A 23,570-nucleotide genomic window follows, 5' to 3' on the forward strand; every position below is an offset into this window, starting at 1 on the left:
CTGGTTTCCCTGCTGCGAGCCTCGCCTTCCGCCCCTGTCGTCTGGCGCTCGTTTAGGTACTTCCAGAGGGGTCCTCACTCTCACACGTCTCATCACAGGTCTACTCCGAATACCGCGGTGACCGTCGCTTAAAGAGCACAAGTAGTTCAGTCTTGGTTTCTGTTTTATACAAGGCCCCTCATCCCGTCCCATCCTTACTCCTGCATTTCCCATCTTCACACGCTGCTCCAGTGCATACACACGCTCTCAGTCTCTGCTCCAGGAGGGTGGTGTCTTGGCGTTCTAGCATACTTCAGACACTGCCTGCCCACCATCCCGTGGGATTTCTCCCTGTCGTGCTGGAGAGTGTAGCCGTCGGTGCCCGCTGCACTGCTCCGGGGGAACGGCTCTAGTCCAAAGATGTACTTTCTCATCAGGTGCTTGCTAGCTGGGGGGCCCCGGGGCTGGTGGTGTTTGGGGCCTGGGGGTTGAACTAGAGCGGACAGCTGACTGGGCCTGTGTTTGAGCCCCGTGCTGGCTTTTCTTCCCAGGTGGACAATCTTCTACTAGTTGTCATGCACTCTGCGCAGCTCATAATCCATAGAAAAGCTTTCCAGCAGTCCATCGAAGGACTCATGACCCTACGCCAGGAGCAGACTTCCAGTCAGCCCGTCATCGCCAAAGCTTTGCAGCAGCTGAAGGTATTTCATCCTCACCTCTGTCTTAGCTGTAGTTTATTTGTATTTGGTACAATGCAAGGGAAGAGTTGCTGTGTTCTAACCTAAGTATTCCAGGGACTTGAACTCTTAAACTGTCCTCCCCCTTCTCTGCCTCTTCCCACTTTTCCTGCGTCTAAGTTAAAGTTTTCCTGCATCTTCCTTGGAACAGTGGAACAGTAGAATTGGAAAGGGTGAAAATTTGAATAGTTATGTGACTTCTTAAGGTCACATGTTTGGTTAGTGTTGGACCTGGTCTCCTCCTTCCTAACCCAGTTTATTTCTCCTTTAGCAGTTACCAGTATTTACTAGAGGTACCGTCTGTCAAAAATGTGTAATTTAAAAAAAATATTCATTGTTTCACTTAATAGATGATTCAGTCAAATTGATGATAATAGAGAAAGCCAGTTGTGGCTTGTGGACAGGCAGAAAGGCCTTCAGAGTTCATGACAAGCTAGAGCCTTGCCTTTTCTTCCCATTATTTCCCGTTTTCCCCCACTTTTTATTTTGTACTTCATCCATCACTGTCCCACAAGCCATCAGTTTTCTGTCACATCACAGCTTTGCTTCCTGAAGAAGCGCTTCTTGAAATTACAAGTAGTTTGATAAACGTTTGTTTTTGTTCTGTCAGTCTGTTTCGCCTTATTTAGGTGTAAACATTCTCCTTTATACGTTGTGAAGTAAAAGCCGTTCAGTCATGTCTGACTCTTTGCGACCCCATGGACTGTACAGTCCATGGAATTCTCCAGGCCAGAATAGTAGTGGGTAGCTGTTCCCTTCTCCAGGGGATCTTCCCAACCCAGGAATTGAACCCAAGTCTCCCGCATTGCAGGCGGATTCTTTACCTACTGAGCTACCAGGAAAGGCCCCTTTATAGATTATCACCCCATTCTAATACCAGGGCAGGGGACTTTTGTTTTTTCTCTTGGTTTGAGTTAATGAATTCTGGAGAGTACAGAATTGTATACGATGTTCATTATTCTTGGGCTTGAAAAGTGTGTAGCCTTAAGGATCTGACCTGTCACACTGCAGCACAGAGGAGGGGAGACTAGGTCCTCCCAGTAGCAGCTGGGGATTGCTGCCGTGGAGGCACTGCAGCTGGGGAGGATTTCTGAAGGTGTAGGTTGGGAAGGTACCAGTGAGAGAAACATTGGGGCGTGGTGTCCATGGATCAGGGTCATGAGAACACTCACAGAGCATCAGTCTGGTTTGGTTGGATCCTGATATATACAGTGGGAAGGAGTGGGGGATGCGGCTGGTAAAAAATCAGGTGGGCAAAAATCAGACCATTGGGAGATTCTGAATTTCATATTCTAAGCCCCAGAGAGTCATCGAAGATTTTGGAATACAGTATAGGGGACTCGCTTGAAAAGTGAAAGTTGGTCAGTCATGTCCAACTCTTTGCGACCCCATGGGCTATACAGTCCATGGAATTCTCCAGGCCAGAATACTGGATTGGGCAGACTTTCCCTTCTCCAGTGGATCTTCCCAGCCCAGGAATCGAACCCAGGTCTCCTGCATTGCAGGCGGATTCTTTACCAGCTGAGCTACCAGGGAAGCCCTCTAAAAGTTTGGCCCGCTTTAATTTAAGGTTCGTTCTCACATAATCTAGTGAATACGTCCCATTCGCTAGTTAACGAGCAATAAGGTGAATCATCCCAACTGGGAATAAAAACTTTATCAAGCTTAATCTCTTTTTCCTTAGAGAGTGGCATTTGTCTCACAAACCCTGCTCACAGCGCCAATTAATGTTTTGCCGAAAGCATTCACTTTTCGTCTCAAGTTCAAAGGATTTGTTAACAAAATAAGCTGCTCGTTATGTACAAATAAATAATACAGATATTCATTAGAGAGTTATCTAGCTTATTTTCAATATGCTAACATTAAAAGAAAAGAGAAAGAGCAGAGAGTACATCACCAAATTGAATTTTGACCAACATCCAGACTTAAACAGCACTGGGAAATCCCGTGTCACAGCACATCTGGAGTCCCAGTTGGGAAAGGGTCATTACATTTGTGTGTGTTTAAGGGTGAGTGGTTTTTCCTGTGGTCGTGTATGGATGTGAGAGTTGGACTGTGAAGAAGGCTGAGCGCGGAAGAATTGATGCTTTTGAACTGTGGTGTTAGAGAAGACTCTTGAGAGTCCCTTGGACTGCAAGGAGATCCAACCAGTCCATTCTGAAGGAGATCAGCCCTGGGATTTCTTTGGAGGGAATGATGCTGAAGCTGAAACTCCAGTACTTTGGCCACCTCATGCGAAGAGTTGACTCATTGGAAAAGACTCTGATGCTGGGAGGGATTAGGGGCAGGAGGAGAAGGGGACGACAGAGGATGAGATGGCTGGATGGCATCACCGACTCGATGGACGTGAGTCTGGGTGAACTCTGGGAGTTGGTAACAGACAGGGAGGCCTGGCGTGCTGCGATTCATGGGGTCGCAAAGAGTCGGACACGACTGAGCACATGACTGAGCGACTGAACTGAACTGAACTGAAGGGTGAGTGGAAAGGGAACCGAGTTTGGAGCTGTTGTACTGTTGATTAGGGAAGACAACAAAACTTGTGCTAGGGCAGGGCTCTCCAACCCCCGTACTGTTGACACTTGGGGCCAGTCAGTAATTGTTTGGGGAACTGTCCTGTGGCTCAGATGATAAAGAATCCACCTGCAGTGCGGGAGACCTGGGTTCGATCCCTGGGTTGGGAAGATCCTCTGGAGGAGGACAGGGCCACCCGCTCCAGTATTTTTTCCTGGAAAACCCCCATGCACAGAGGAGCCTGGCAGGCTATAGTACACGGGGTCACAAAGAGTGAGGCGTGACTAAGCACAGCACACACTGTGTGTTGTAGGGTGTCTGGCAGCGTCCCAGACCTCTGCACAGTGGATGCCAGTAGGTTTCACAAGTGTCTGCCCACCCCTCCCCACATTGAACAGCCAGAACTATCTCCAGCATCGCTCGTGTCCCCTGGGGTGGCAAAATTGGTCCCAGCTGAGAACCACCCTGAGGGGGACGAGAAGGACAGTGTGACTCATAACACTGGAGAGGTCTCTTAGAAACATATCAGTAGTTTACTCTGTGGTGCTGAAATCCTGCTAACACTTGAGCAAGCACCAAGGGGAGACACAGCTGTGGTTGATGTGCAGAAATGTTGGGCTGTAAGCATCTATTCAAAGACCACCATGTAATCAGGCATGGTATTTCAAATGGGTTGTTTTGCTCTTGTATTTCATCAGGCCTTAAGAATACCTAAAACAAGTAAAAACACCAAACTTGTTTTCTTCTTCTGTCATTACTTTTGAATAACCAAAATAAATATGACTGTACCGTATCACAGTGGTCAGTGTCTGTGTGATGATGAAAGGAATCTTCCTCTAAAATAGGACAGACACGTGTGATCTGTTCCGTTTCGGATTAATCATGGTTTGGGATTCTTTAGAATGATGCCTTAGAGCTCTGCAACCGAATAAGTGATGCCATTGACCGAGTGGACCACATGTTCACTTCAGAATTTGATGCTGAAGTTGATGAATCTGAGTCTGCTACACTGCAGCAGTATTACCGAGAAGCCATGATCCAAGGGTACAATTTCGGGTTCGAGGTAGGTACCAAATAAGAGGCAAAGCACGGTACAGTTTGGCCACAGCTTTGTAACTTACTGACAGAAAGCACTGGGAATCTTGCACGGCACATCTCATGATCCCATGATTGTAATCACAGCTTAGTCCAGAATGTCATCTTACACCCTTGCTGGATGTCAGAAATGTTGGGTTACTTTTAAACTGTCAGATAGTTACCCAGTTTTTAGATTTAAGCTTATGAGTAAGACCTTTGTGAAATTGCACTTGAAGACATTATTTTCTCTGTAACTCTTCATACTCTTTTTACCATATGTAAAGTTCACTGGCTTTTGCTTTTTGTTTTTAGGAAAAAAATTAAACAGCATTATACAGTGTGTTAAGTATTTGTGTAATTGTTTTCTTCTTAATTTTGATATACATGAAATCTTTTTACAGTATCATAAAGAAGTTGTTCGTTTGATGTCTGGCGAGTTTAAACAGAAGATAGGAGACAAGTATATAAGCTTTGCCCGGAAATGGATGAATTACGTCCTGACTAAGTGTGAGAGCGGCAGAGGGACGAGACCCAGGTAATGACCACGCAGGATGGCTCCTTCCTGAGCCCTGTATGGGCTGGAGACACCCCATTCTGATGCTTATGGGGGTTTCTGAGCACATGACGGGAAAGCATTTGGAACTCTTTGACAATCAGTTTTTTTTTTTTTTTTTATGAACCTATCCACAAAGAAACTCCGATAACTCTTGAAATACTTTTTCTTTTGTAATCGTTCCAAAATGAGTTATCTTTAAGCAGTTCACATTCTTCCTGGACAGGTCTTTTTAATTGCTAATCTTCTTTCCTTCTTTCCTCATAAAGTTTACACCCATTATTTAGTGTTAAATGGAAAAGAAATCAGTAGCCAGTTCCTTTACTAAGAAGCCATTCGTCTTTCTCAAAAGGCCCTCTAATTGTACTGAACACGAGGCAGATAGAGACGAATGTGTTTTGTCCTAGGTAATAATTTTCCAATGGGATTGCTTTTCAGCGTTGAGTAGACTAAAACGGCTGTGGCGCTCGCTCGGTTGTTTTGTGACTGTTGAACTTTTCTGCGTGACAGGTGGGCAACTCAAGGTTTTGACTTCCTGCAAGCCATCGAGCCTTCGTTCATCTCTGCTCTGCCAGAAGACGACTTCCTGGTATGGGATATTCTAAAGCGTTTTTCCTTAAAAAGCAAGTCGATCGTTCTCTGTTTCTGATTGTGTAGTTTTTTTTATTAACATAGAGAGTGGTTCTTCAATATTTTCACCTAATCGTAATATTAATGCTGAGAACTTACTGCACTCTAATAGCAGAGAAGGACGTTCCCTGCTCTTTTTATAACAGTGCTGTTGAGCTGACCAAGTCAGTATACAGTTGTTTATGCAGCCTGGTACCTACAAAATATGTGTGAGTTTTGTATTTTATAAAGTGCTGCTTTTTAGCAGCTTAATGAAGAGCGAGGAATAGCTGTTTCAGTTCAGTGTGTGTCTTTTTTTTATTTTGACTTCCATGCATTACTGTGAGATCTTAGTTCCCTGAAGGTGAAAGTGTTAGTTGCCCCGTCTTGTCCAACTCTTTGTGGCCCCATGGACTGTAACCCGCCAGGCTCTGTCCATGGAATTCTCCAGGCAAGAGTACTGGAGTGGGTTGCCATTTCCTTCTCCAGGGGATCTTTCTGACCCAGGGGTCGAACCCAGTTTGCCTGCATTGCAGGCAGGTTCATTACCGTCCGAGCCACCAGGCTGCCCACTGGTTCCCTGACCAGGGCTCAAACCCACGCCCCCTGCAGTGGAAGTGCAGATTCTTAACCACTGGATCGCCAGGAAAGTCCCACGTGGGGTGTTTTAGAGCATCATGCCAAATGTTAAATGTTATTACCAGTATTCAAATAAATTCTATCGGATCAAGAAGACGTTGTTCAGACTTGTTCATTTCAGCCTCCACATAGAACGATCACAGGAGAAGCCCTCTGCTTGTGCATGTCATTGCACTGTGGGGAGTTGCACGCCAGTTTGCTTTCACTTATAAAAATGGAATTGTGTATTGTGTTATCTTAAATTACGTTCAGTGTGTGTTTAATTTGTGTTCATACCTGTTTTCTCTTAAAGTAATTTTGAAAATGTTTACTTGAGGAAAGCATGTTTGTTTTAAATATGCCGAATGCTTAATCTGTGCCGTGTACTTACATGATTGAGAACGTGTACGTTTTGTTCTCTTCTCCTCCCCATTTCCTTCGGTTTCTAGAGTTTGCAAGCCCTGATGAATGAGTGCATTGGCCATGTGATAGGAAAGCCGCACAGCCCTATTACAGGTTTGTACTTTGGTAAGAAAGCAGGAAAAGCGCCTCTCCTGGGACGAGCACATTGTCCCGATACGGCAGACATTTAAAATGCTTTGGAGACTAAGAACATTCAGGAAAATGACGATGAAAGTTACAGGAATGAGGTTATACATATAGAACTCCACAGTAGCTTTTCTGAATTTAACAAGAAAATTAAAATGTGAACCCAAGGTGGTCCGTGCTTACTGCAGTATTAAATAATTGTTTTTTGTTTTTTTTTTTTTACATCACCATTCATTCCGTTCTCCCCCTTAAACTCTTTCCTTCTGGGGAGGAGAGACTTGGAGAAACACTTCCTGTTAAGAAGCAAGGCATTTCTTGCCGCAGGTGGTGAGTGTGATTGTTCTGCCCCTGCTTCCTCACCTTTGGAAGGAGGATGAGTTTATTTTCTTAACAGCTTTCCCAGATACCCATATTCTTCACCCATCTTCCCAACTAGAAGATTCCTAATTGCTGCCCCACCCCCTATCCCACTCCTGTTTTGTTTTATTTTAAAAAAGAAAAAAAATTATCATGCAATAATACACTCAAATTACAGTTTTCAGTTATAGTTAATATATAGTCTTGCAGTGTATGTTAAAACTTTAAAGCAGAATATCAGTAAAAAGCTATCTTACCCCATTCTTGAGATAGTAAACAAAAGCAAAGCTATGTTTATGTGTAATAACCAGAAAAGAAAACTTAGACATTTTTAACAATTTCGATTACACAAAGTAAAATAATTCATAAATGGTAAGTTTATTAAGCAAAAGCATTATCTTAAAGGGTGCTTGCTAGCTACTAAAAGTTAGTAGACTAGGTTTTAATGCTTGATTTCTGTATCTTTAAAATTCACCCAATTTGTACGGCTTTTTCTCATTTCTATGAAATGAATTATCATTTGTAAAACCATTTGAACATTTTATATAAAACATTCCATATTATCATCAAAATTTTCATTAAGCATATTATCATAAATACTTTGAGTTTCTGATTTCCTAAAACATTTCCATAAGAATACATGATCAGTAATTCAGTAAAAATTGTTGTTGTTCAATCACTCAGACGTGTCCAACTCTTTGTGACCCTGTGGTCTGCAGCATGCCAGACTTCCCTGTCCTTCACTATCTCTCAGAGTTTGCTCAAAAGTAAAAATTACCTCTCTAAAATATTTTTATCAGATTTATTGAAGTAAAAATTACTTCTTCAAAATATTTTATTGCATGAGGAATCATTTTATTTATAGAAGAAGAAAACTGCAGTGCAAAAAAAGCACGTAGAAAATGAACATGTAGAAGAACGTTACAAGAGGGGAAAGCTCCTCCCCGTGGAGCAGGGGCTGTCGGGGTGAGTCACTGCCGCACTGCTCCCTGCGCCGCTGGTGGGACAGTCGGTTCGTGGCTCTGTCTGTGGACACAAGGTGTTCTTTGTCCTCCCTGCCCCTCACTGGCCTGAGAGCCAGATTGCCCCAGGGGTCACGGGAGTCGAGTGACCTGGGGCTGCTTATTGAACATCTTTGAGCCTCCTCTTCTAGTGCTTAAAATCGGTTGCTGAGGAGGGTTCGGTGAGGTGACGGCATTCTGTGAACTCTACTGTTCTGCACATGGCAGGACTCTTACACTTTGGTCGTGTGCTCTGTCCTCATGAGAAATGAATGAGTGTGAGAGTGCATCACTGCCATCGTCCCTTGCTTTCTCCTCCCCCTCAACTCTGTCACCCTGAGAATGGCCGGATGCTCTGTCATCGCAACCAGATGATAGCAATCTGGTGTAGAACCTTCTGTTTTTCTCTCTGCACTCATTTAAGTACACAGATGGATTCTACCACACCTTTCTTTATCGTTCATGTAATCACACGAGCATATACACTGTTGCTTTCTTCCCCTTCTCGTTTACTGTATAAAAATTGGATCACTTTGGATATTAATCTCTGAGAGTTGTGGAAATCCCTGCATGTCAGCACGTGTAGGTCCAGCTCACTCTCTTCAGTGGCCTTGTATCCATCAGGGAAAGACTGCTGCAAGTCTTTCCATCATTTCCTTACATGTTTTGTTAGTTTTGCCGTGAAGAGCATCTCTATCATAAATGTTCACCACTTGTGAAATCTGAGCATCTCTTTTGTGTTTATTGGCCATTTGAATTTTCTTTTCAATGAAATAGCAGCTTTATAGCAGTGAGATACACATACTCTTAAAAGAAATGTTTTGTTTCATGCAGGGGGAATGTTAAACTTGTCTGTGTTTTAATGATGTCTCTTTTATACCTTCATGGGAAATTTTTGTAGTAATTTTTGACTCAGTGGTTCTCAGTATGTCTGCTGAATTAAAGACATCACCATTCTTACCAGATCTGTTTTTTTTTTCTTTTTGTCTTTGAATTTGCCTGGAGTTTCTTCCATCTAGGGTTATAATAGTTGAGATAATGAGCCATAGATACAAATTGCTTCTGAACATTTCCTTGATTTTTGTTTTCCACATTTTCCCTTTAGATGTCTCCAGTTTGGGTACTTCTCTTTCCTGTGTAATGTTATTAAAAGTAAACAGAAACCATGAAAAAGGAAGTCACGTCACTTAGGGTGAAACATATTTAGAATAAAACATTGTTGTTCCATCACTAAGTCGTGTCCTGCTCTTTGGACTGCAGTGCTCCAGGCTTCTCTGTCCTTCACTGTCTCCCAGGGTTTGCTCAAACTCATGTCCATTGAGTCGGTGATGCCATCCAGCCATCTCATCCCCTGTCTCCTCTCGTCTTCTCTTCCAGCCCTCAATCTGTCCCAGCATCAAAGTCTTTTCCAGTGAATCGGCTCTTCACATCAGGTGGCCAAAGTATTGGAGCTCAGCAGCAGTCTTTCCAGTGAATATTTAGGATTGATTTCCTCTAGAATTGACAAGTTTGATCTCCTTGCTATCCAAGGGACTCTCGATAGTCTTCTCTAGTACTACAGTTCAAAAGCATCAATATTTCAGCACTCAGCCTTCTTTATGATCCAGCTCGCACATCTGTACATGACTACTGGAATAAAACATATGTAGACTAAAATCGTTAGCATATGAAGAGAAAATATGGTGTTTTTAAAAACTAACGGAGAAGGAAATGGCGACCCATTCCAGTCTCCTTGCCTGGAAAATCTCATGGACAGGGGAGCCTGGTGGGCTGCAGTCCATGGGGTCGCAAAGAGTTGGGCACGACTGAGCAGCGTACACACTTACACTTAAAAACTAAGGAAGGTTAAAACAAAGTTAAAAGTCAGAAGAAAGCCTGTTAGGGACAAGCAGACAAAATATATCATATTCATGCCTAGTTACATTTAGTTATTGGGAAAATAAGAATTGTCAGCATTTTTGTAGTTACTAGGTAAGGTGTGTTTTAAATTGTGTTTAAAATTTTATCCCCATTTACCCTCTACCAGAATATTTAAAAGAAGAAAAGAATAGTCAGTTTAAACCAGTGCCCATCCTCCTGGTTTGATTTAAAGGAATTAAACTCCCTGTATTCAGGAAAATGACAGTGACCTGCCCTCAGCTCAGAGCCGATTGAAGAGTCACCCGACCAGACTCTCTTTAAAAGTGGGGACGACTTGACTCCTCTTTAGTGAAGAAATGCTGCATAAACCACATTTTCATCTGTCTCCTCAATGGGTCGCATGTCATATATTACATATATTTCACTCCAGGATTTAAAAAATGGTTTTGGTGGAGAAAAGTTTGAATGTGTAATATAACTTTATTAGCTTCCAAAGAGTGACATTTCCCAGCATTTGTATGTGTAATATGATTTTCCTAATTACTTAAATGGTTCTATTTTGGTCACCAGCAAAAGTAAGCCGCCTCCTGTCTCCACTGAATTGCCTGCTCTGACAGTTTTCTGCTGATTCCTTTAACAAGTTGTTTTTGTCACTCTTTTCTCTGACAGCCATTCATCGGAATAGCCCCCGTCCTGTGAAGGTACCTCGATGCCATAGCGACCCTCCTAACCCTCACCTGATTATCCCAACTCCAGAGGGATTCAGGTATTTGGTGCCTGTGTGGTTGTTTGCTTTACAGATTCTTCTCTGATGTGCATGCCGATCTGAGAGCTGCTGATGCTTGCTCTGATACCAGATACTGTTTTCTGTGTTGTTTATACATTTTTAAAAGCTCTTATTTTCCTCATCTTGAAGACACACCACTCTGCCTTAGTTACAAAAGAATAAGACTTGCAAATTTAAAGCACACTTACACCTTTCAAGATAACTTTGTTTCTCAGCTTATTTTTAACTGCCGGCTACTAAATGCTTTCCAGCTTTGGAATAATTCTTTCTTCTCCTTTCTTTGAAAAATAACTTTAGGAAAACAAATTTGAGTGTGCATAGCGTGGTAAACATTTGAAAAGCAGAACTAAATGTCATTTTAAAAGCTGGAGATAAAAACTAGAGCGACCCTTCCAGTCTTGACTTCTATGTGTGTGTGTAACTATGAAGCAACTTAAACTTTGAGTGAGTTGGAAACTCTCGTGCATTCAGAACACTTCCCTCCAACGTGGTGGCCTTTCTGCATGTGGGAGTGGTGAGCCTTGCTCTCCCCTGAGGGTCAAGCAGCTTTTAAGTTAGTTTTATTTTTCACAGTGCTCGGTTATTGCTAAAAATAGCTAGCTTGAAATCAGTTACTTTTTTTCATGCGCGTGCATGCCCAGTTGCCTCAGTCGTGTGCGACTCTTTGCGACCCCAGGGACTGTAGCCCAGCAGGCTCTTCTGTCCGTGGGATTCTCCAGGCAAGAAGACCAGAGTGGGGTGCATGCCTTCCCGACCCAGGGATGGAACCTGCGTTCCCTGCATTGGCAGGCTGATTCCTTACCACTGAGCTACCTGACCTGAATCTCAAAGAGCAATTTGCATTTCTGTCTGAACCTGATTTTTTGCTTCCTCACCCTGTGTTATCTTTTCCTGAAACCACGTGAGAGCCCATCCCCTTCCTCGCCTGTGTTCCTGAAGCTTTTCTTCTCCTCCCAGCGCCCGGAGCGTGCCCGCGGATGTGCGGAGCCTCGGCAGCCCCGCGCCCGCGCCTGCCGCCGCTCGTCCTGGCCCCTCGGGCAGCGACCCAGCACCGCCCAAGCCCATCAGCGGTGCCCATGAGACCAGGTAGTCTGCCCCACCCCTTGCCCCGGTGCGGTGCCCATGAGACTGGGTGGCTTCCGCGCCCCCCACCCCCCAACCCCCGCACTCCTACAGTGACCTCGGCTCTGGGATGTGTCCAGGGTTCGTGGGGCTGCTTTCGTGCGGTCGGGCGATGCTTAGGGGCCCTCCTTGGGATGTCGTGGCCCCAAAGCTCCAGCACAAGTAGATTATCTGCCCAAGTTTTATATTTCTTTGGCACAAACATTAACCCAAATGACTCGAGTTTCTGCCGATAATAACCGTGCAGGGAGTATCAGTGAAAAGAGCCTGGTCCAGTGGTAGGAGAGTTCTGGCAGATGCAGTGCCTTCCTGAGGAGTTTCTCGGGTCACTCAAAGGTGACTTCTGTCTAGGTTATAGATAGAAGTGGTGGTGGTGATTTGTGTTTGTTTTTTTAATCTTTTTTTTTAAATCACTTTTCAAATCCAGTTTCCTGATTTCCACAGTCGTGGATTAGAAGTAGTTTATAGTGGTGTGGAAAACTACTTCATGAGGTTTGTTTTGCATCTCGTGTGGAGACTAGATCATTACTAGAGAGAGCTGTCAGACGCTTGGCAAGCTCCAGACAAACGTGAGCCTCTTGCCTGTGTGTCAGTACTGAGGCCGTGGCAGCTTTTCCCATTTTTGCCGAGTTATTTGGTGGTGGGGCAGGGGGGTCGGCGTGTAGGGGATCTCATCAAGGTCTCAGATGCTTAAAGGAGAGAGGACATTTGGTGGCTCTTAATCAACCCTTGTGCCTGGTGACAGAACGGATGGTCAGTCTTCTCATCTTCCCGTACGGATGCTAACAGTCAGACAAAACTGAACAAAAACGATGACACTGGGAAAGATCTCGGTGCTCTTTATCCTGCTCCCAAGGAGAAACATTAGCGTGTTGGCAGAAAGGTGACACGTGGTTTTAGAATTTAAAACAGACTAAGGTATTTTTAATTGAAGGATAATTGTTTTACAATATTGTGTTGGTTTCTGCCGTACATCAACATGAAGACGAAGATATTTTTAGACTTAGTTTATAGCAGTCTAAAATGTCTACAGATATTTCCCATTTTCTCATGCATTAAAATAATTAATATTCCCTAATTTTTAGTAATAAATGTTTGTCTATAACCTAAAAAAAAAAAAGCCCAAGTATGTTACAGCTTAAGCAGTCAACTAAAAAAAAAGTTAACAATTAACATTGAACAAATTCCCATTGACCCTCTCTTTTTCATGTTTAGAACATTTCACAGCAGACGTTTCCACGTGTGCTTCATGGCCGTGTAGGGGGTTGCAGCTGTCTTTTTTGTTGGTTCAGTTAGGGAAGCGATGAGCCCTGAAACACAGTCATAGTTGAGAACACTCAGCCAGCACTGTGCTTCCCACCGATGTCTCCAGAACTGAAGGTTTCATGAACTCTGGGTTCTGGCTTTTGTCAGTCAGGGGTGCGTACCCCGAAGCAGATTGTTGTGCAGGTGGCCTGTGCCCACCCTTAGTCTCAGGCCCTGCCCTGGTGGTTTCTCAAGCATGTTTTGAGCAGCATTTCAGAAGTGTTCTTCGTTTATCCTTTAAGACAGTCCTTGAGATGTAGATGTTTTACTACCGTCAATGCGCCATCCTGAAGGCCTTTCCTCACCGAGGAGTCAAGTGGTCTGTACTTCTGGCAGTGTGTGTGACGGGAGGTCGGGGGCCGCGGGGCCAGCCCCCTGCAGCCCTCCAACCTGAACCTCTGCCGCAGCCTCCCAGGCTTCCATGCAGGGGCCGCATGGTGCCTCCAGACGGGCTCTCCGCACTACCTGGGGCCGGGATGGGCTTGGGGAAGCAGGGTGGTTCCCGGGCTCCCTGACCTCGGCAGCCTGCCTTAGAGAGATGTCAGCCACAGGGAAATTTTTACTTTGCTCCACGGCATCCGATCAACACTTTGATTCGATACGGTTTGACTTAGGAAATGGGCTTCCGTGATCTTAGCATTGTCAAGAAAATAATCTTCCAGTGTTCTGCTTGCTGGAGTATCTCTTAACTGATTTGCGAGACCCGGTTGTTTATTTTTCAGGAATTGTGCAAGTCAGTTGTTAGACCACAAAAACTGTTGAAGTCTGCAGACTCCTGCTCCCCCTGCAGCAAGCCGTTAGGCGTTCACTCATACACCATTTGGTTGAAGTGTGTTTTCTTGCCTGTTGCCCTGGGAGAAATCTGAGGATGTGGAGTTGGCTAACCTCCTCTCTGGGAAAGCAGGAAGATAGGGATGTTGGTGGCTTCTCCGTGGTCCCAGGATTGGCACAGCTTAGGAGGAGGGTGTTTTTTCTTCACTTCAGCATCGGTGATTTTTTTCCATGAAATGATACTAAGACTTCTTGATGAACTACATTGCAGGAGATGTCCTCCTCACTCCAGACTTAACACGGACTGCACTAGATTTGAGAGTGTAGGGAGATAAAAAAAAAGCCTTGCACACTTCATAATTTGTGAATGTCTGTCCAGTAGACCATGTTGCTTTAAACCTACTCAGTCTGTAATAAAAAAGAGCATAAAAGCTACCATACTTCATTATATCATTCGTTTAAAAAAATATGCACTAAACTAGTTAATAAACTAACACCGTATTTATTTTTGATGATTTGAATTATAATTTAACGCTTGCCCTTATTTAATTCTGGACTTGATTTACCCTTTTGTGGACTCATTCTGGATTGCTGAACACTTCTGGAAAAGCCGCAACTTAGCTTTGCCCTTTACATGTTAAGCTTCCTGCTCTTCTGCCCTTTTGCTTGGCTACTGCTTAAGAAATGGTTAGGCATTCCCTTCCACTTGCTCCTGAAGAGACTTGAGCTCTTGTGAATCATGTAATGATTTTAGCACTTTAAATAGAATTAAGTACTTGAATATAATGTGATGATCATCTTAAATATCAGCCAGATTTGGCTCCTAATTTTAATCCATCCTGGGCCTAAATTAGAGAGCTTTCCACACACGTCAGCAATACTTCAGTAACTACTGTTTTGTTTTTATTTTTGTTGCTGTCTTTAACATGAAGCCATGTATTGTGCAGGCAGTTCTCCTGTGTTCTCCTTCCAAGCCCCAGAGACAGGGGTCTCGGTGGGGGCGCTGTCGCTCTGGGTGGATTGGTCTTGGTTTGGGGGCTGTCCTTCCTGTAGTCCTTTACCCACGGATGCCCGATGTTCTTGGGGGCAGAGTCACCCCCAGTTGAGAATCGCTGCTCTAGAAGACTCTGACAGATTTCTCAAGTTCTATCAAATTGATAGCTTAATTTTTGAAATGTTAAAACAGGGGTTCCAGCGTCCCTGAAAATGACCGCCTGGCTTCCATCGCAGCTGAATTGCAGTTCAGGTCGCTGAGCCGCCACTCCAGCCCCACCGAGGAGCGCGAGGGTGAGTGAGAGTTGTCCCCTGCTTCCCCCGCCGGCCTCACCGCTCGTCCCGGACCACTGGCTCCCGCTGAGAACACGGAGTGACAGAGCCCTGGGAGAGGTTCAGTGCTGGGCACGCTGGCCTTTTAATATAGGTGTTTTTCTACATGTGCGTTTTCTCCCTCTGTTGCTAAATAAATTTTGAGAATTATTGTTGCTGATATTTTAACTGTTGAGCGCTCTTAACTCGCTTTGAAAATGTAAAGTGGCACTGTGCTTGTGGGTGACAGGTGTTATTAGGATGCAGAGCTAGGGGTCTTTGCCCAGAAACCACACCGTTGCTCCTGTGGCCCTACTGTGCTCTTGCGTAGGACCTTGGGAAGGGGGGACCCCTCCCACCCAACCCCCCCCACAAAATCCAGTTTCTGCTCAGTACTCTGTTGTCTGTTACTTGTGGAAGCTTAATGTAGTTAAAGTCTTGTAACCCATGAACAGCTCCTTAGTTTGGTGCCATTTGCTCTGAATGATTGTAGAGACAGCTTTTCACACTCACAGCAAACAGATCAATCACCGGGCACGACAGGCTGGTGGTTCACTAATCATCACTGTCACCTGCATTTCATTCTGGCTCTGAATCAAATATGCCTGTTTGTTTTATAAATCTTATTAGTTTGTATGAAAAAACACTTTCTGCAGAACCAGCATATCCAAAAGGTGATTCAAGTGGGTCAACTCGAAGAAGTTGGGAACTTCGGACGCTGATCAGTCAGACCAAGGGTAAGAGGAAGAATGGTGAATGCTTAAGCATAAAGCAAACAGTTTCAGCTAAAAGACGCTTCAGCTTATGACTTACGCGACCTTCTGCATTAACGTTTCATGGTCCCCTTTGTGCCTCTGGCATCACTTCCTGTCTGTGCTGTGTGTGTGCAATTCCTGTTTCTTATCATTATAAGTTCCTCTGGAGCAGGAATGTGTGTTTCTCAGTTTTGTATTCTTTAAACAGGTTGATGTTCATTTTATGTGTCACGTGGGTGGGCCCTTCGCATAATCCTTTGTACGTGGTGTGTGTGTTAAGTCGCTTTAGTCATGTCCAACTCTTTGCGACCTTATGGACTGTAGCCCACCAGGCTCCTCTGTCTGTGGGATTCTCCAAGCAAGAATACCGGAGTGGGCTGCCATGCCCTCCTCCAGGGGATCTTCCTGATCCAGGGATCGAACCCGCATTTCTTACGTCTCCAGCGTTGGCAGATGGGTTCTTTACTACTAGTGCCACCTGGGAAGCCCTTTGTACGTGGTAGGAATATAATAAATACTTGTGAAATGAATAACCACTTATTTATTATGTTAAGAAGCTGAGAGAAAGCATTTGTCATACACAGCAGGTGATCGGTCCGTATGAACCAGAAGAATAAATAGCAGAAAGGGCCCTGGTCTAGCACAAAATGCTTTCGCGTATTCTTCATCACAACAGTCTTGAGCCATACCTAGGCAGAATGGATCCTGGTCTCTTTTCCTAAATGATCCAAGTTTCTGAGAGGCCAGACGTTTGGCCAAGGTCGCCCGTGCTTGCCCCCAGAGTGCCTTCTGGAACATGTGTGACTGAGCAGGAGGGTCATCACCAGGCCCGGAGCGGTCACGTGGGGCTTCAGGGAAGGTCGAGGCTTGGGCTGGCCCCTGAAGGAGAAGGAGGTCTGTGTCCAGCCAGGAGGGAAAGTACAGAAGGAGAAACATATCTGGAGGCCCGGTGACTAAAGAGCAGACCAGCGGGCCCGGCCCAGCCTGGCGAGCACGGGTGTAAGTGGAGGCGGACCTGAAAGGGTGCGGGAGGTCTCTGCACAGCCAGTCTTCAGCGGTGGGCTCTGTGGTCCAGGGCCTGCGTGCAGACCACGGGCGGCCCCTGAGCCTCTGCAGCGTGCAAGTCTCCTGTGTTCAGGGAGTGGGGGGCAGGGGGTGAGGAGGACGGCGGGGCAGGCCTGGGTCGCGGGGGAGCTGGGGAGCGGGCCTGAGCGCCGTCGCGGGCAGTGTATTCACACTGGCCATGGGGCATTAGGAGGCAGGAGCAGCCGTGAAGCCGCATTCGCCAGGCCAGGCAGGTGAGGCGCCTGTAGGGTTTGGGGGTCAGGAGGCGTTCGTCAGCTCGAGCCCAGTGGCGGGGAACGGGGTCTCCCCAGGGCCTCTCACGTCATCAGTGGTTCCCATGGATACCAGGTCTTTGTGATAATTTTCAAAACAAATACTTTGTGGTCAAGTAAACTCGGGAACTCTTGGAAGAGTTACAGTTTGCACAGACATCTTAAAAGACTAGGAAATCTTGAGAAATGTTTACTGTAAAAGAAAAGACTATTTCCCAGAAGCATTTAACAGTGGAGCCCACGGCCCGACAGCCACGAAACCTCGGTCACTGCCAAGTAGACTCGATGTGTCATGTAGTGAGGTAAGGGAAACAGGGATCCCTGTTTGTAGGAAATGATTGTAGTTGGAACTTTATAAATCTCTGGGAATTTCTCTTCTCAGAGTAATCTTTCAGTCGCCCCAGTCCTCAGTGATCGCTTCGATAGAACATTCAGGCTCTTAGATGCCTCCTTAGGGTACTGCATGTGAGAACCGCAGAGGCCGAGAGCTTTTCACATTATGGATTGTGACCTGTTAGTGGGTTGTTGTAAAATCAGCACACACACACACATTGAATGGAGACCCAGTCACGTGTAGAAAGAGTAATAGTGTTTCATGAAACAGTTGTTTTAGGTTTCTATGTAAAAGATACTTCTTTCTATAAATCATGGTAAAGTAAGTTGGAGAAATAGAGATGGCTAGATGGAAAAATAAGGAAAGATAATAACAGAAGCTGAAATTTACCCAGTATTTTCATGTTCCAGGCACTGGGCTAAATGCTTTATGTGTGTGATTTCATTAAGTTCTCGTAGTATCTCTGAATGAGGTATTTTTGTTTTGGGATTTGATGGCTAAAGAAGGTAATTCGCTTGTCGATTTTCAAACACTTAGAGAAAGGTGAAGCCCGGGTTTTGTTCCAGCCAGTCTGACTCTAGAAAAAGGAAAGCTTTACTCCCTTCCCAGCAGATAGCAGAGACAGCTTCCTGGAGGGGAGTAGAGCTCTGACAGCTGGAAGACAGGGAGGTATGAGCACGGGCGAGGAGTGAGGTGCGGTGTGGTGTGCTCCATGGAGGCTCTTCAGTCAGGCTGGTCCGGAGACTGCAGTGGGGCCAGGGGCAGTGGCCAGGAGAAGCAAGCCTGGAAAGACCCTGCGTGATGGCCTTGGACTGTTGATCAGCAACTTGGGATAAACCATGAAATAAATTATGTGGGTAAACAATGTGATCAGATTTTACGTTTGAGTAAGAGAATTCTGGGGGACTCCCTTGTGGTTTGGTGGTAAAGAATCTGCCCACTATGCAGGAGACGAAGGACATGTGAGTTCGATCCCTTAGTGGGGAAGATTCCCTGGAGAAGGAAGTTACAACCCACTCCAGTATTCCCACCTGGGAAATCCCACAAACAGAGGAACCTGGTGGGCTACAGTCCATGGGGTGGGAAAGTCAGACATGACTGAGTGGCTAAACAAGAAGAAAATTCTGAGCAATAAGAGCAAGTGGAGGGGAGAGACTAGAGGCAAACAGGTGGTTACTGCAGAGTCTCAGCAGCCTTGGGAGAGGACGCCACTGGTTCTGTCTGAGTCACTTCTGTCTGTGTGCGCACTTCCCTATAGTGGATGGTATGCTCTGAAGATGTTAGCTTTTGGGGACTTTAATTCAGGTGCTATATAGCTGAATAGATGATGCTTGATTGGAGGGCTAATGTCTGCTGCTCTGTTTTTATGATTATTTGCTGGAAGTCGACTTGATTGTGGTTGTTGGGATGACTGAGTTTACGCTTCTCCCTGCAGATACCGCTTCTAAGCAAGGACCCATAGAAGCCATTCAGAAGTCAGTCCGGCTGTTTGAAGAAAAGCGGTATCGAGAAATGAGGAGGAAAAACATCATTGGTCAAGTCTGTGACACCCCCAAGTCTTACGACAACGTCATGCACGTTGGCTTGAGGAAGGTGACCTTTAAGTGGCAAAGAGGAAACAAAATCGGTAAAGAAACTCAAGAACACGACACAAAGATGGTCCCTGTTAGAAATAACAACAGTCACACTTTTTAGGTTAAGTCTCCCATGGTTGGTCTTTTTCTCTGACAGGCGTGGCAAATATACATCCTCTCGTTTGCACACGGTTCTGATTTTTTGGTTTCACTTGTAAGATATGTTCTAAGAACAATGTAAAAGAGATGTTTAAATGATTCATTAAATGGAATAGTTCTGCTTGATAACTCCAGAAATTGCCAGTGGAGAACTCCGTAAATCTTACTCCTTTGTTCTAGTCTGTATTCTTTACGTCTTACTCCCACACAATCCTTATTGAAGCAGGACTGAATACAAATGCCAATGGGACGATGTCTTCAAAAACATTAATTGATTTCCAGATGAAACAGTTTCCTGTTAAATAACTAGAGATAGATTGTGTGGAGAAGGAGCTGATTAAGTTTCAGACCTTCCCCCTTTCAAACGCGTATATCTGTTGAGCATTTAGGTCTGAAGACGCGAACACAGTTGTAACATAGGACTCTGTGAGCCTCAGGAAGTTTTTGTAGAGCTGTCAGGACAGAAGACACTGAACAGAATCAGATCCTTTATAAGTGGTGTGAATTCTCATTGTCAGTCTTAAGTAGCCATATGGCCCCTTAGTTTAATGTTTCAGAAGGTGTCTTAGTAGAATATCCTACCGGCATCCCACACGCCTGGACGGACAGCAGGGAGGCCCATTGGGATGGCAGCCAGGCCCACCCTGGCCACGCCTCCTACCCCAGCCCAGACCTCCCCCAGGGCCATAACGGGCTCCGGAGTATGCACCAGGGGCTCAGCACTCGCCTTCAGGCCCCTTCTGGGATTTGCCGGTCAGTTCTATTCTGTTTACAGGTATTTACAGGTAAGACAGAGTGAAAAGATTGCCCGAGACTTGGGTTATCAGGGGACATTCAGAAATAGTCTGGCTCTTGCAGTAGTAGGCTGTGGTAAGCACGGTTCTGGACATGTGAACGTGGAGTCGGGACGGGAGGACGGCATTATACGTTTGAATGAGTCGGAGTGGCCTGGCTTTGGTGGCTGAGAGCGGCACGTCTGTCCCTGTTCACAGGGGAAGGGCAGTACGGGAAGGTGTACACCTGCATCAACGTCGACACCGGCGAGCTGATGGCCATGAAGGAGGTGCGTGCCCGGCCCTGCAGCCTCTGTGTGCTGGACACTTGGACCGAGGCTTGGGTTCACTAGCTGAGGGCTGGCCCGAGTGCTCCCCCAGTGCACCGTTTCAGATGTCTGAAACACTGATGTTTCCCACAGTCTAGGCATTTACACCTTTGGGACCATGGGGCACTTGGTCGGGGGGCTTGGGGGACATTTGTGATAAGGTTCAGAAATGAGCAGCCTGTTAACTGCTGGAGGTAGAATGGCAGGAGCCAGGAACACCCGAGGAAGGACCCCTGGGAGACACTGAGGGCTGTGGTGGGTGAGGCCAGTGCCCCGAGCCGTCGTGGGGCACCAGGCATGTGCAGCTCCGCCCGTCAACCCCTGCAGCGTCTCCTCATCCTCGCCAAGGGGCACTTAGGTTGGTTAATTCAGTCTGCAGTTACGAAAATGATCCTGCTGGCTGCTGTCTGAGCATGTACTCTAAAGCAAGCGAGCTTAGCTCATCAGCCAGGGGAAGAGAGCCTGCCCGGAAGTTGGGGGGCACATTTCACTGTTGCCCGTGCCAACAGTAACCAGCCGGTTTCCTTTTCCAGATTCGATTTCAACCCAACGACCATAAAACCATCAAGGAAACTGCAGACGAGCTGAAAATCTTTGAAGGCATCAAGCACCCCAATCTGGTTCGGTATTTTGGTGTGGAGCTACATAGAGTAAGCCAACTTTGATCACACTGTGTGGTGTGAGCGGTCAGTGAGGGCGCAGATGGAGTCCTGTCCTACATCACAGGTCTTCTCATTTCAGAGCACAGTAACTTTGCCTAATTATCAGGAAATCTCCATGAGTTACACCATTTCTGCCTTCTCTCTGAAACTAGAGGAGTCCTTCCTGAAATGTAAGTTGTAGACCGTAGTCATTAACCCGACATTATAAAGCACTGAAACCCATCCTGCCGATCAGAAGATTTCTCGAGTGCCCCCCTGACACGGCTGTTGGTTGCTTTTTTCCCTCCCCCTTTTTTTTTTGCCGAGCCACTGTTGAACACACTGTTCAGTAATTTTTTTTCCCTTTTGTTTGTATTTAAAGAACCATTGTAAAATGAGAGAAAGCGAAGACTTCAGCTTACTTTCTCCTGTGTGTTTAGCAATAAACACTTGGAGGGAAAGAGGATCACCTGGAGCTTCTTAGTGGAATATGAGCTTCTGGGGAATTTGGATACTGGCAGTTTTGAATGTTTTTCACGGATAAATTCATATCTGAAAAGGATGTGTTTCAGTACTTAATAATACGTTTATAGGGACAGTCCTGTTGGTCCCTGTCTGAGATTATATAGCAGACTGAATTTCAGAGGGTTACAGACATTTATCACCTGTGATTCGGCGATGGTCTTATCCCAACAAGCTGTATAATTCCAGACAGAGGAGGCAGGCAGAGACACCGCTCTTTGTAGAGGAGTTAGAAATGACCGTTTTGAGACGAATTCAGACTTGAGGATGACCAGTGTAGCTGACCCTTAGAAGGAAGCGTCCTCGGGGCGTGGCCAGTGGAGCGTTCCAGGCTCTGCACCCAGCGCCCAGGTGGACATGGGCCTGTGTGGTTCCTCCCGCAGGAGGAGATGTACATCTTCATGGAGTACTGTGACGAGGGCACGTTGGAAGAGGTGTCGCGGCTGGGGCTTCAAGAACACGTCATCAGGCTGTATTCAAAACAGATTACCGTGGCCATCAACGTCCTGCACGAGCACGGCATAGTTCACCGCGACGTTAAAGGTGATCCCGCGCTCCCCTGCCCGCCAGGTCGTCAGCCGTGCCCAGTACAGGGTGGCTGCCCTCACTTCTCCAGAAACAGCTTTACTTTGAACATTCTTCTGTAAAGAACCCAACATTGAGAAGCTGTACAGGACACACATCTCCTTCCAGGAGCTTGGCTTGTGATCAGAACATCCTCTCTTTCCCTTCTGAATCTGAATGTGACCGTTGTGAACATGTAAAGTGATGGTGAATCAGGAATGCTGGTCTAAGTTACAATTTGCAGCTGAGTTTGGGGAGAGGACAGTGTATTGGGGCTTCCCTGGTGGCTCAGATGGCAAAGAATCTGCCTGCAATGCAGGAGACCTGGGTTTGATCCTTGGGTTGGGAAGATCCCCTGGAGGAGGGCGTGGCAGCCCACTCTAGTATTCTTGCCTGGAGAATCCCGTGGACAGAGGAGCCTGGGGGGCTACGGTCCATGGGGTTGCAAACTGTGGGGCATGACCTAGCGACAAACACTTTGACTTCAGGGTTTATTTACACCACCCTCGTCCAGTGTAGAGTTCTGCTCGAGGTCAGCTTGGTCACACTAACTGAAGGGAAGTGCTGGCCCTTCTCGTGTGAGGGGAACAGCCATCTTATCCCAGAACTTCCCCCCTTGTGTTTATCTGACCCACACCATGCCCCTGATGTGTGTATTTGGGAGTCTCAGGGATAAGTAGAATGACAAATTAGGTTGGTCTCTAACTGACCCCAGACTGAAGGATTTCATTCTCTCCCTTAACCTGAGGCCAACCTACAACCTACAACCTACACATCACTGTAGATGGCCGGACTTGCAACCAGGCATTAGGCTCCGTGGGGCTGGGTCACCCCAGGGCCTGCTTCGCTGGTGGAAGAACTGCCCGTGCTCTGTAATGGCTCCTGCATGCCCGGCGTACCCGTCTCGCTGCCTGCCCACCCCGTCCGCCACATTGCTTTGTTGTCTGGGCATTTGCCTCATCGGCTCTGGGTGAGGCCACGGCGTAGCCCATTTCCAGTTGTTCTAACACAAACACCACACTCAGGAAGTGGTACCTTAGTGTCATTGGCTGTGGCCATAAAGAGAATCCCTCAGAGTCCTTGAATCAAGTCCGTCCCTGTGCATCCGTGTGATAATCTTTAGAGCTCAGTGTGGCTGAGAGGGCCTGTGAGTCAGCTCCAGAACCATGCATTAGTGCAGTGTGCTCTGGGGGACCGCCTGCCCTGGGCGCGGGGAGGGTCAGCAGCTCATTGTGCAGCTGGCTGTCTAACGTGAGGGCTCTGTATGGCCTTTGGAGGGAGGTACCTTGGACAGAAGGCTGAGCCGTGTGGCTCGGTCAAAAGGGTTCAGGCCTTGTAGCCTGCAGGAGGCAGAGCCGCCCCGGGAGATGAGCAGTGACCCCAGGTTCCAACTGGAGTACGAGCCAGGTGTGTGCGCTGCTCCTGAGATAGGAGACACGCA

The 23,570-nt window shown here is 46.3% G+C and overlaps 1 protein-coding gene across 3 annotated transcripts in view; it reads left to right on the forward strand.

Annotated features, from left to right (window-relative positions):
* MAP3K4 (mitogen-activated protein kinase kinase kinase 4) overlaps nt 1-23,570 on the forward strand; it is a 70,612-nt gene that overhangs the window by 40,962 nt on the left and 6,080 nt on the right. The window contains exons 10-22 of one of the 3 annotated variants that reach the window (XM_010840902.1): nt 531-680; nt 4,129-4,290; nt 4,706-4,839; nt 5,368-5,446; nt 6,534-6,600; nt 10,521-10,617; nt 11,596-11,724; nt 15,023-15,123; nt 15,798-15,878; nt 19,003-19,194; nt 20,293-20,363; nt 20,936-21,022; nt 21,949-22,108. In XM_010840902.1, the coding sequence (XP_010839204.1) occupies nt 531-680; nt 4,129-4,290; nt 4,706-4,839; nt 5,368-5,446; nt 6,534-6,600; nt 10,521-10,617; nt 11,596-11,724; nt 15,023-15,123; nt 15,798-15,878; nt 19,003-19,194; nt 20,293-20,363; nt 20,936-21,022; nt 21,949-22,108 (1,510 nt within the window). Of the gene's footprint in view, nt 1-530; nt 681-4,128; nt 4,291-4,705; nt 4,840-5,367; nt 5,447-6,533; nt 6,601-10,520; nt 10,618-11,595; nt 11,725-15,022; nt 15,124-15,797; nt 15,879-19,002; nt 19,195-20,292; nt 20,364-20,935; nt 21,053-21,948; nt 22,109-23,570 lie in introns of all 3 variants that reach the window. The other 2 variants (XM_010840901.1, XM_010840903.1) reach the window with 2 other exon arrangements.

The sequence above is a fragment of the Bison bison genome, unplaced genomic scaffold (assembly GCF_000754665.1).
Source record: "Bison bison bison isolate TAMUID 2011002044 unplaced genomic scaffold, Bison_UMD1.0 scf7180017864148, whole genome shotgun sequence".
NCBI classification, from domain to species: Eukaryota; Metazoa; Chordata; class Mammalia; order Artiodactyla; family Bovidae; genus Bison; species Bison bison.